Below are 12425 nucleotides of genomic sequence, written 5' to 3'. Positions count from 1 at the left end.
AAAAAAAAAAAAAAAAAAAAAAACAGAGTTATCTTACAATAGTTCAAATGAATTAAAAATAATGAAAAGGCCTGGGAACAGTTAGTGGAATGAGTATCTTCTTCCTAATAAAATCTGAAACCTGTCCCTTTCCCATTGCATGCACATAAAATTTGGGAAGGGAAGGGGGTAGTAAAACATTTGAGTGATTTGTTTTATACACACATTTGTGTGGTCTCATTTAATTTACATATTTATTCAGAATTAACTACATGAATAACAACACTGGAGGTACTATAAAAAAACCAAAATTACAATTAAGCAGGAAGTGCTTCGTTCATTTTAAATCTTCTTTCTTAGCTCCTAAAGAAAAGCAGATTTATTCACATATCTAACCTTTGATTCTGCCACATTTGCAGCCTAAACTGTCACTTTGAACTCTACAATCAATTTTGGTACTCAGTTGGCAGAACAGGTATGAAAAGAGGAAATTAAAGCTAAGGGGACACCCAAGTATACATTCAATAAGTGCTTTATTAATTTTTCCTGTAACCCCAAATTGTACTATTTCCTTTGATTGAAAAAAAGACTGAGTAGACACTTAAAACATATTCTTATATTGTTGGGGTTTACCTAAGCAAGAGATCACAAAGGAAATTATATCCTTGCCATATCCGAAAATCATCCAAAAGTGTTTGAGAAACATCACTGGAATCTTTGAGGAAACAAGAAAGCCCAGCAAACATTTCAACAATTTCTAGGGGAGACAGGTCATCTGATTGCTGCATATTCTGGACACACGTAGATAAACATTCTTTTTCTGTAAAAACAAATAATTAAATGCATATGTATTATTTATGTCAATTGTTTAAGAAAATTTTCTTCATTCTTAAATGGTGTTTAGTGAAACAGTAAATCGTAATGTACCCATTACACATTCTAAAAGCAAATATATGCTTCAAATTCACTGGAAAAACCCTGTCACTAAGTAGTAGACAAAGGATAATACAGGAAGTGCTGAAAACTGTTTAACATTATATTTTGATGTTTTATCATTAAACAAAATGATTGGCTATCACCCAATGATATTTTATATTGATATAGCAAAAAAAGAAAATGAAAAACTATTGTTCTATGTTAATGAAGAAAAATTCAGTAATTAATTAGAAGTTCAAATCAGAATGAATGTGGAAGAATGAGCTACAGAAAGCAATTATCTCCCAATTTGACATTTAAAAAATGGTTGACATGAGTTAAACAGAACAGTGCTGATAAAGAATCCAAATAATTCCACCTATGCTACATCAGAAATATCTTCTGAAAAGACTTAAAGTACAACATCTAAAAAAAATTGCTTATATTTTTTTTTCAGTAATAAAAGGGGAGAATAAGATATGACATAGAATTTACATTATATTCCAACTGAACATTCATATCCCAATGAAATTAAAACATCATTTTAATTTTTGTAGATATACATCATTCAGAACTTACAAGAATTTCTTACATTTGAAACGTCCCACTGTGAAACCCACCCACTGCTGTCAAGTCAATTCTAACTCACAGTGACCCTACAGGTCAGAGTAGAATGGCCCCACAGAGTTTCCAAAGCTGTAAATCTTTACAGAAGACTGTCACATCTTTCTCTCACAGAGCCGCTGGTGGGTTTCGGTTAGCAGTTGAACACTTTAACCAATGAGTCACCAAGGCTTCTCATCCCACTATGAATTTTTTTTTTTTTTTTTAATTTTTCTCCTGGAACATTTACTTTAAAAGTTAACAGAGAATCTTTAGAGAACTGAGAGATTAAAAATAAATCTGTTCTTATACGAGGAAAAGAAATGAAGAGTATTTAAAATAAAGAGAAAGAGATATTCACCATGAATATATTTCACTACATTGACACTAAGACCATGACGGGATATGGTCATAAGTACTTCTCCTGCACTCTTTCTCCAAGGCAGGTTATAGGGAGGGCACCAAGAGGTTATTGCACTGAATAATAGCTGGAGATCATCCTTCTGAGCCAGCTCTTCTGCTGGAGAAACAAAACTGCAGAGTTTCACTAAGATCTAAAACACAAAAATCAAAACAAAATGTATGTTAGTACATAAATGGCTGTGGAAAGGGAGGAAGTGGAAAAAACATGTTGTCAATTGTCATCGATTCAATTCTGACTCTTGGTGACCCATGTATGCAGAGAAGAACTGCTCCACAGTTTTTATGGCTGAGACCTTTCGGAAGCAGGTCACCAGGCCCATCTTCTGAGGTGCCTCTGCGTGGGTTCAAACAGCCAACCTTTCAGCTTGTGCTCTAGTACTAACGATCTGCACCACCGAGGGACTCCCTCAGAAAAGTATTAGATCTGAATATTATAGGAAAGTTCAAAGATAGAAAAGACATTTATAACTTAAAAGTGTGTTATGAAGACAAAAACAATCCCTATTTTTACCTGCTTATTTTAACAAAAAATAGTCTGTGCTTATCATCCTCTCTTCACTAAGAATTTTTTTCTTTGCATGTCTTTCCTTGAAACAGAAGTAACTATCAAGATCAATTTTATTATTCTACTCTAGCTTTTTAATTCCTAGTTCACCACCAGACCAAACCAAATCCACTGTCTTCCAGTCAATTACCATTCATGATGCTGTTGTTGTTCTCAGGTGCAGTCCAGTGGGCTCCAACACATAGCGACTTCATGTACAACAGAACAAAACACTGTGCCATCTTCACAATTCTTGCTATATATACTTGAGTCCATCATTGAAGCCACTGTATCAGTCCATCTTGTTGAGTGTCTTCCCTTTTTCGCTGACCCTTCACTTTACCAAGCATGATACGCTTCTTCAGGAAATGGTCCCTTCTGACAACATAACCAAAGTAGGTGAGATGAAGTCTGGCCATTCTCACTTCCAAGAAGCATTCTGACTATACTTCTTCCAGGACAGATTTGTTTGTTCCCTGGCAGTCATGTTACTTTCAGTATTCTTCACCAACACCACAATTCAAAAGAATCAACTCCTCTTCAATCTTCCTTATACACTGTCCAGCTTTCATATGCGTATGAGACAAATGAAAATACTATGGCTTCAGTTAAGCATACCTTAGTCTTCAAAGTGACATTTTTGCTCTACAACTCTTTAAGGAGGTCTTCTGCAGGAGATCTGCCCAGTGCAATCTGTCTTCTGATTTCTTGATTGCTGTTTCCATGAGTGTTGATTGTGAAACCAAGTAATATGAAATACTTGATAACTTCAATCTTTTCTCTGTTTATCATGATGTTGCCTACTGGTCCACTTGTGAGGATTTTCCTTTCTTTATGTTGAGGTGTAATCCATACTACAGACTACAGTCTATAATCTTCATCAGTAAGTGCTTCAAGTCATCTACACTTTCTGCAAGCAAAGTTGTGTTGTCTACATATCACAGGTTGCTACCGAGTCTTTCTCCAATATTGATGCCATGTTCTTCTTCATATAGTCCAGCTTCTCATATTATTTGCTCAGCGTACAGACTGAATAAGTTTGGTAAAAGGATATAAACCTGATGTCCACCCTTCCTGATTTTAAACCATTCAGTATCCCCTTGTTCTCTTTGAATGACAGCCTCCTGGTCTATATACAGGTTCCTCATAAAAACAATGAAATGTTCTGGAATTCCCATTCTTCACAATGTTATCCATAATTTGTTATGATCCACATAGTTGAATGGTTTTGCATAGTCAATGAAACACAAGCAAACATCCTTCTGGTATTCTTTGCTTTCAGTCAAGATTCACCTGACATCAGCAATGATATCCCTCATTCTACATCCTCTTCTGAATCCAGCTTGCACTTCTGGAAGTTTTCTGTCAATATACTGCTACAACCATTTTTGTATTATGTTCAGCAAAATTTTACTTGTGTGTGATATTAATGATATTGTTCAGTAATTTCCACATTCTGTTGGATCACCTTTCTTTGGAATGGTTGCAAGTATGGATCTCTTCCAGTCAGTTGACCAGTTACTTATTTTCCAAATTACTCAGCATAGAAGAGTAAGTGCATCTAGCATGACATCTGTTTGCTGAAACATCTCAGTGGATATTCCATCAATTGCTGGAGCCCTGTTTCCAACCAATGACTTCAGTGCTGCTTCATACATCAATACCATTGGTTCTTGATCATATGCAACCTCCTGAAATAGCTGAACATTGGCAAATTCTTTTTGAATGGTGACTCTGTATTCCTTCCATCTTCTTTTGATGCTTCCTACATTGTTCAATATTTTGCCCATAGAATCTTTAAATATTACAACATGAGGCTTAAATATTTTCTTCAGTTCTTTCAGCTTGAGAAATGCTGAAGGTGTTCTTCCCTTTGGGTTTCTAACTACAGGTCTTTGCACATTTCATTACAATAACTGACTTTGTCTTCTTGAGCTGCTCCTTGAAATCTTCCATTCAGCCCTTTTATCTCGTCATTTCTTCCATTTACTTTAGCTACTCTCCATTCAAGGGCAAGCTTCAGAGCCTCTTCTGACATCCATTTTGGTCTGTCTTCCTTCCCTGCCTTTTTAATGACCTTTTGCTTTCTTCATGGATGATGTTCTTGATGTAATCCCACAACTTGTCTGGTTTTCAGACACTGGTGTTCAATGCATCACATCTATTCTGGTGGCATATACTCAAGGTCATATTTTGGCTCTTGTGGACTGTTTTAATTGTCTTCAGCTTCAAAGTGAACTTGCATAAGAGGAATTGATAGTCTACTCCACAGTCTACTCGTGGCATTGTTTTGAATGAAGAAGATATTGAGCTTCTCCATCTCCTCTTTCCACAGATGTAGTCACTCTGATTCCTGTGTATTCTATCTGGGAGATCCACATGTATAGCCACTGTTCATGTTGTTGAAAAAGGTATTTGCAATGAATGAGTCATTGGTCTTGCAAAATTCTATCATGTGATCTCCCGTGTCATTTCTACCACCAAGGCCATGTTTTCCAACTACTGGTGATTTTTCTTTGTTTCCAACTTTTGCATTCCAATCAATAGTAATCATAAGTACATCTTGATTGCATGTTTGATCAATTTTAGACTGTAGAAGTTGGTAAAAATCTTCCATTTCTTCATCTTTCCACTTGTGAGGATTTTACTGGCCTTGGCAGTTGGTGTGTAAATTTGAGTAACAATAGTATTAACTGGTCTTCCTTGCAGGCATATAAATATTATCCTTTCACTGACGGCACTGTTGTTGTTGCTGTTATGTGCCGTCGAGTCGGACCCAACTCATAGCGACCCCTCCTTGGATTTCCAAGGCGGTATCACTATGGAAGTAGATTGCCCAACCTTCCTTCTGAGGAGTGGCGGTGGGTTTGAACTGCCAGCCTTCTGGTTAGCAGTCAAGTGCCTTAGGTACTACGTTACCAGAGCTCCCGAAAGCACTGTACTTCAGGATAAATCTTAAAGCATTCTTTGTGATAATGAATGCTCCGCTGTTTGTCTTCAATTTGTCATTCCCAGCCTCGTAGATCATATGATTATCTGTTTCTTAATGGCCTAAAACAGTCCATTTCAGCTCATTAATGCCTAGCATATCAAACTTTATGCATTCCATTTCATTTTTTAAAACTTCCAATTTTGTAGAGTCATACTTTGTAGATTCCGCATTCTGATCACTAATGGATATTTGCAGCATTTCTTCCCATTTTGAGTCATGCCACATCAGCAAATGAAGGTCCTGAGAGCTTTACTCCATCCATTTAAGGTTGACTTTACTTTGAGGAGGCAGGTCTTCCCCAGTCAAATCTGAGTGCCTTCTGACCTGAGGGGCTTGTCTCCTGGCACTATATTACACAATGTTTCAGAGCTATTCATAAAATTTTCCAGTAATACATAAGACGGTGCTTCACTATTATTCATAAGGTTTTCACTGGCCAAATCTTTGAGAAGTGGATGGTCCCTTCCTTCTTCCCAGCCTGTCTTCCTTAGCCTGGAAGCTTCAATGAAACCTGTCCACCATGGGTGACTCAGTTAATATATGAAATATCGGTGGCATAGCCTCCAGCCTCACAACATGTAAGCCACCATAGTACGATAAACTGACAGATAAGTGGTGGATATCTTATGGACTTTCCAAAACTGTAAATCTTTTATGAAGCAGGGTGCCTTGTGTTTCTCCCATGGAATAGCTGGTAGGTTTGAACCACCAACCTTTTGGTTAGCAACCCAATGAATTAAGCACAGTTCCACCAGAGCATGTTAGTTCACTATGATAAACTGTAATTTTCTTCTCTAAAGTTTAGGGAGATAAAAAAGGAGAAACAGATCTCTAAAAGTAGAGGCATTTTACATCCTTTTAATTTTCTACACAAGTGGGAAGGAAAATCACAATAATACAGAACCCTTAATTTGGAAGAATCTTTTAATTTGGTCTAGTTGGCAAAAGCCTTCTAAAAATCTAGCTTTCAAAGAAGATTCAAAGCTTCTTAAAGGCTGAAATAAGAACTCACTCCTTCACTATGATTTGCAAAATACATGCCACTTGAGGCCATGCAGCACTAAGAGCTTGCTACTTGGTGAATTTAACTGTGATGTCCACGTTCAATGGATTCTTCCTTTTAGTCCCAATTCAGGGTCAGGAAAAGTTAACTTTCCTTCTCTGTGCCAAATTTTTTATCTAAATATTTTAAAAACATATATATAATACATAAAATAACTATAATTTATAAAATAATTTTATTCTCCTGAATGAAAAGTACCTCATGAATTTCGGGTATTTCAGCATCAGTGGGAGGAACTGCTAGGTAAAGATAAGTTTTTAAAATACTCAGACCTTGTCTCGGAAAGCCAGTTCTTGCCTTTCCTAGTCCCTTCAGCACCAGACCTTGCTGACACATAAGAGCTTTCTAATTAGATATAAGAGCTGCCAGATATTAGGAAGGAAGGAGTAAAAGGATTAAGAATTCAGTGACACAATAAAATACAAAATCAGTAAATATGGACAGGGATCGAATAAGTGCTCTAAAAATATTGGGAAAAGTTTAAAAAAAAAAAAAAAAGAAGAAGAAGAAGAAGAAGAAAAGCCTGGAGAAACTCTTGGATAACGAATGTCTACTCCTATGTGTAATGTTTGTCTGTACAGATCAAATGTAGCAAAATGGCATATGCTCAGAGTAGCACACAGTTGGTGATACTTTTTGTCCATTCTGACACTACTCCTGTGTACTGAGGGGACAACATCATTTCTCAAATTTGTACTAGAAAAAGACATCTAATTAAAAATAAATAAATAAAAAATCAATAAAATGCTTTTCTTCAAATCATATGCATGTCCTCAACAATGAACTAGACGTAATGATTCCCTAAATTTGCTGCCTCTTAAGATAATTGGTCTTTAATTTTCAGAGGCAAAAGGATCCTTACAAATAATCTAGTTTATTCTTTTCATTTTACAGAATAGAAAACTAAAGAGCCTAACTTTCAGTCTTCATTCCTTCTCTGCCCCTGTATTAACCACTCTATTTGCAGGGACTGTTACAAATTCAAGCCAAGTGTGACAGAGCAATAATTGGCCACATCCACCCAAGTGACAAAAACGAATGCCTGCATGAAGCACTACCAACTGCTAAGGTCTCAGAAAACCATCTGTCACCTAACACAAACACAGGGATTTCATCCATCACAAATACCATGCTCTTAAAATATTTAGTAAGTTTGTCTCAACTGGTTTTTAGACAAATTGATGAAAACAATGTGTACCGGGCAATGAGGAAGTAAAAAAAGGAAGTGAGGTACTAAAAGGGGCACTGGACTGAGAGATAGGGGACATAGGTTCTAATCCCAGCCATTTACCTGCTGTGGATCTCATACATGGAGGATTCCAGGTTCTACTAACTAGTTTTGGCCATAACATTCAAGGATTCTAATATTCTAAAATGAGACCCACATTATTTGAAAATGAACACCCACTGCTTTCAAATTCAGGAGAGAGAAAAAAAGTTTTAAAAGAGGGTTTTGCTACATTTATCCAGGTATTTGGAGTATAAACTGCAGCTTTCATTTACTGCCTAAACCAGGCTTTATTGGAATGAGTCTACTCTTCTTATCAAGGAGCCCTGGAGGTGCAGTGGTTAAAAGCTCAGTTGCTAATTGAAAAGTTGGTGGTTTGAACCCACCAGGCACCATGTGTGAGAACTGGAAGAACGATGAGGCAGCTGTCTCCATAAACATTACAGACTTGGAAACCCCATGGGACAGTTCTACACTGTCCTATAGAGTTGCTATGAGTCTGAATTGACTCAACAGCAGTGGGCTTGGTTGGGCTATTTTAATCAGCAAAGACTGATTAAAGGAATGGCTTAGAGCAGCTTTACTTCTTATGAGATTTACTCCTCCCCATTGCTTTTCTCAAACAATCTAATTTAAGAGTCAGATAAGCCTTTCTAATCCTATTTCTGCCATTTGCTCACATTATCATTTTAGGGTAAAACAAAAGCTCTGGCACCATGGGTTTTTTTGTAAATTATATGAGATAAGGGATGTAAGCAACTGTGATGGTTATGTTTGTGTGTCAACTTGGCTAGGCCTGTAGTATTCCCCATGATGAGACTGGTAATCAACTCCATGATGGAATCTACTGGGAGCAGCTGAGTAGCTGACTTTTGGGCCCTGGATCTAGCCGTGTCCTTGTTCAGCAGCCTGCTATGCTCTGCTGACGTTGGGACTTAAAATGGCCTGCCGTGTGTTTTGGTTACGTCAGGACTGTGCCTTTTTCCTTGTCAACCTTGGGGCTTCTCAGCCTCTGCAGCCAGCAGTTGTCTGAGTGAAGAAATGCCTCTAGCTCCAGTGGGCCAGGAGCAGGAGGCAGAGCTGGACCCCAAGGTTGAGGGGCTTTCACCCAGACCTAGAGCCTGGCACTTTGAACTTGGACTTAAAGCCTCCAAATTGTAAGAATAAACTTCTGTTTGTTAAGACCATTCCATTTGTGGTATATTTCTCATCAGAGAGGCACTAGGTAACCAGAACAGCTACTAATATAAAAGCATCCAATAAATCAAGTGCTCAGTATATTTGTTGAATTAACAGTCCTATTTGATAATCCAGCATTCTCTAAACTGTCTTAGTCCACCCCTTCCCAGCAGAGTCACCTTGGGCCTAAAGACACCAATAACATGAGCTGAGCGTGTAACTGTTTGCACCCAGTCCCACCTTACTTACCATAGATGACCATCCTCTCTGTTCTCTCCCCCTCCTCTCACTGACAGTAGGGGTGATATGGCAGAGGCAACAATAAGCTGCTTTTATTTAATGTCTACTATGTTCTAAGCAGAGAGCCTCAACTTTACACATTGTTTCATGTAATTTAAAAAAAAAAAAAAAAAACCCTTTAAGCAGGTATTACTGTCTTTATTTTACAGGTGAGGAATCAGCATTTCAGGTTGAAAAACTTCAGACCAAGACCTGGATTCAAACACATACATATTATGCTCATAGACAGACTACTCTAAATGTTTATAGATTGCCTGTCTTGAAATTTTTCTCCTAATGTATCATAAATGATTATATTCCCATAGTAACTAACAAAAGTCTATTCAACCCATAATGCTATTAAAAGAATAATGGCAACATTGTGGAAAAAGTGCTTTATAGGCAGGAGGCAGAAGAAGTCACAAATCAAACCAAAACCAAACCCACTGCCAGTGAGTTGACTCCAACTTACAACCCTATGTGGCACAGAAGAACTGTCCCGTAGGGTTTCCAAGGCTGTAAATCTTTACAGAAGCAAATTGCCTCATCTTTCTCCCATGGAACAGACGGTGGGTTCACACCACCAACCTTCTGGTTAGCAGCCAAATGCCTTAATCACTGCACAACCAGAGCTCTCTAGGAGGAGGTCACAACAGCTATTAAAATAAAGTGTATTTTATAAATTAAAAGTTCACATGTTACAGATTTTCTACACATAAATGATAACTTAGAAATTCCTGACATTATGAGAAATATCACGTAACTCTTCACATGATTGTCCATGAAATTCTTCCTTCCTTAACCTTGTTTTAGAGATATCATTGATAAATCAAAAGAAAGCTTAATAACTGAATCTGTTCAGAGAAACAAACATGTTAATGCCTCACTCAAATATTCCTGAAAAGAAACTTGTGGATTCAAAAAATGTGATAATTCTATTTTAAAGAATCTAAATAAACAGAGTGAAATACTATAGAATATGCAAGTCAGAACATCTATAAAGGACCATACCCATTTCACTTTAAATACAGGTATACAGATGACTAGGCAACAGCACCCTCCTTACCTGTACAAAAACTTTCTGAAGTAGTCCTCGACGTTCTGCTAGAGGTAGCTCATTCTGTGCACCTCCAACTGCCTCAGGCACATGTGGAAGGTCAAAAAACAGATATAAACATTTAACCAGGGTGGAAGGCACTGACATTGTTGTCATGCAGTCCACGGTTTTCTGGAAAACAAACCAATAATTAAGTGAATAGGTAGACAAATCTAACTGTAGTTAGGAAATCAACTGGTACAGCTAGTAACACAAATTTTAAGCCAACAAATACATCAAAATAACCTTTTAAGGGATTGAAAGAATAAATATATATATCACCCCATGCTGAGAAATATTCAATTTCCCATTTGGAAAAATTTTAATCTAATCTTGAGATTTTGTTTGTTTGTGCGTTTGTTAACTCTGGTGTTTGGAGCTCTGATGTACAGTGGTTAAAGAATATGGCTGCTATCCAAAAGGTCAGCTGTTTGAACCCACCAGACACTCTGCAGGAGAAAGATGAGGCAGTCTGCTTCTGTAAAGACAAACAGCCTTGGAAATCCTATGAAGACAGTTCTACCCTGTCCTATAAGGCCACTATGAGTTGGAATTGACTTGATGGTAATGGGTTTTTGTTGGTTTTTTATTTAGCTATTTATTTATCCAGAGACAAATAAATTTATCAGGAGATACAATATCTCAGGGGAGTTCCGGTAAGATGGCGGAACAGGCAAAGTACACAGATCCTCTTCAACAAAGAAGAGAGGAACCAATTAACACAGATACAGAAGATAATCCTGGAGCCCTGAACTTTGAAAGGAAGGATACAGAAGTGGACTAAACTTGAACTAGTAGAAGAACCTGTGTGAAAACACCAAAAAAGGGCACATACAGAGCTCTGGACTGTCAGTAATTCTAATGACTTGGATATTGCCAAGTGGTGTTAGGACCTAAGAATTAACTTAAAAATCAGCCCTGCTAGCCAGGGGCTGCATGGAGGACTGCACTGGTGTCTGGTAATAAAAGGGGAAGCAGTAAAGACAGAGACGGGCTGAGCTGTGGACTTTTGCCTGTTCAAGGGGTACAGCCATTTTGAATGTTTACAAGCAGTATGACCATTTTAGATATTTAAAGCAACAGTGTTCTCTCAGATTCCAGGGACGTAAGAATAGGCTCTACTTGCCAGGGACCACAAGGACATACCGGACACTGAGGACAGGAAAGGTGCAATATTCTTCTTGTTACTTTTATACCCTATACCCTCTTGGTGAATGGAGATGCAGCCATTCCTTACTCCCTTCCACCCACCTTCTGGGCCAGCAAGAATTCCATGCCAGGCTGTATGCCCTGACAGAGTCAGGGTACCCTGCCCTGCCCAGAGTTTTTTCTGTCTTTCTTTCTCCCCACCCCCAAGTTAATTTGTTTTCGTCTGTTTAAAAAAAGAAAATCTATCTTTTTTATTATGTTTCTTCTTCCCTTTCCAGGTTCTCTAGTTTTCACTCTACCATTTTCCTGATTCCCAGTTTTTTTTCCTTCTTGTGCTTCTCCCCATTCCTTGTTTTTCTTTTTGCATTTTATCGATTTTTTTCTTCATTATTCTCCTCCTCTACCTCTTTTCTCTTACTCCCCCTCCCAGATATTGTGGGCTTTTTGTTTCCCCCCTTTTTCTGTTCATATTTCTTTTGGCTTTTTAAAGAATTTCTTTAAATATTCTCTCTCATTTATTACATTTCCTCTTCTTTCTCTTTTTGGTGACCATTCCTGTCTGTTTATGTGGTGTATGTTTTTTGTCCTCTTGCTTTTACTTTTTTGATGGTTTTTCAATTGTTATTTCTGTCTAACTGAGGGGGAAACAGCAACCGTGCCCATATGACCCAACCACATGAACACCATCTGCAGCTCCACTGACTCAGTGAGAACCACCACTTCCTTCTGTACCAACTGGCAACTGATACAGGACCACCAATAAGAGGTGACGCACTCTTAACTGCTCTTCACAAATAGTGAACAAGAGATCTGTGCAGCCACACTCATTCTCTATCATACCCACCAGGAGACAGGGGGTGAGTGCAAAAGTGGTAACTAGTGAACAGAGTAGTACAGTTCCCTGCTTAATCAGATATATCAAAAAAAAAAAAAAAAAAAAAAAAAAAATCCAACATACAATCAACTAATAAATAC

General features: G+C 37.7%; 1 protein-coding gene across 1 annotated transcript in view; it reads right to left on the bottom strand.

Moving 5' to 3' along the window:
* The window catches only part of WDFY3 (WD repeat and FYVE domain containing 3), a 341413-nt gene that overhangs the window by 241380 nt on the left and 87608 nt on the right, over positions 1–12425 (bottom strand). Inside the window, exons 5-7 of the mRNA XM_042782046.1 lie at positions 10272–10433; positions 1859–2051; positions 613–799 (exon numbers count right to left, since the gene is read on the bottom strand). Coding sequence (XP_042637980.1) covers positions 613–799; positions 1859–2051; positions 10272–10433 — 542 coding nt within the window. The remainder of the gene's footprint in view (positions 1–612; positions 800–1858; positions 2052–10271; positions 10434–12425) is intronic.

Source organism: Orycteropus afer, unplaced genomic scaffold (genome assembly GCF_000298275.1).
Source record: "Orycteropus afer afer isolate SDZICR_OR568_19922 unplaced genomic scaffold, OryAfe1.0 scaffold00227, whole genome shotgun sequence".
NCBI lineage: Eukaryota > Metazoa > Chordata > Mammalia > Tubulidentata > Orycteropodidae > Orycteropus > Orycteropus afer.
This window is presented reverse-complemented; position numbering and strand designations above follow the sequence as displayed.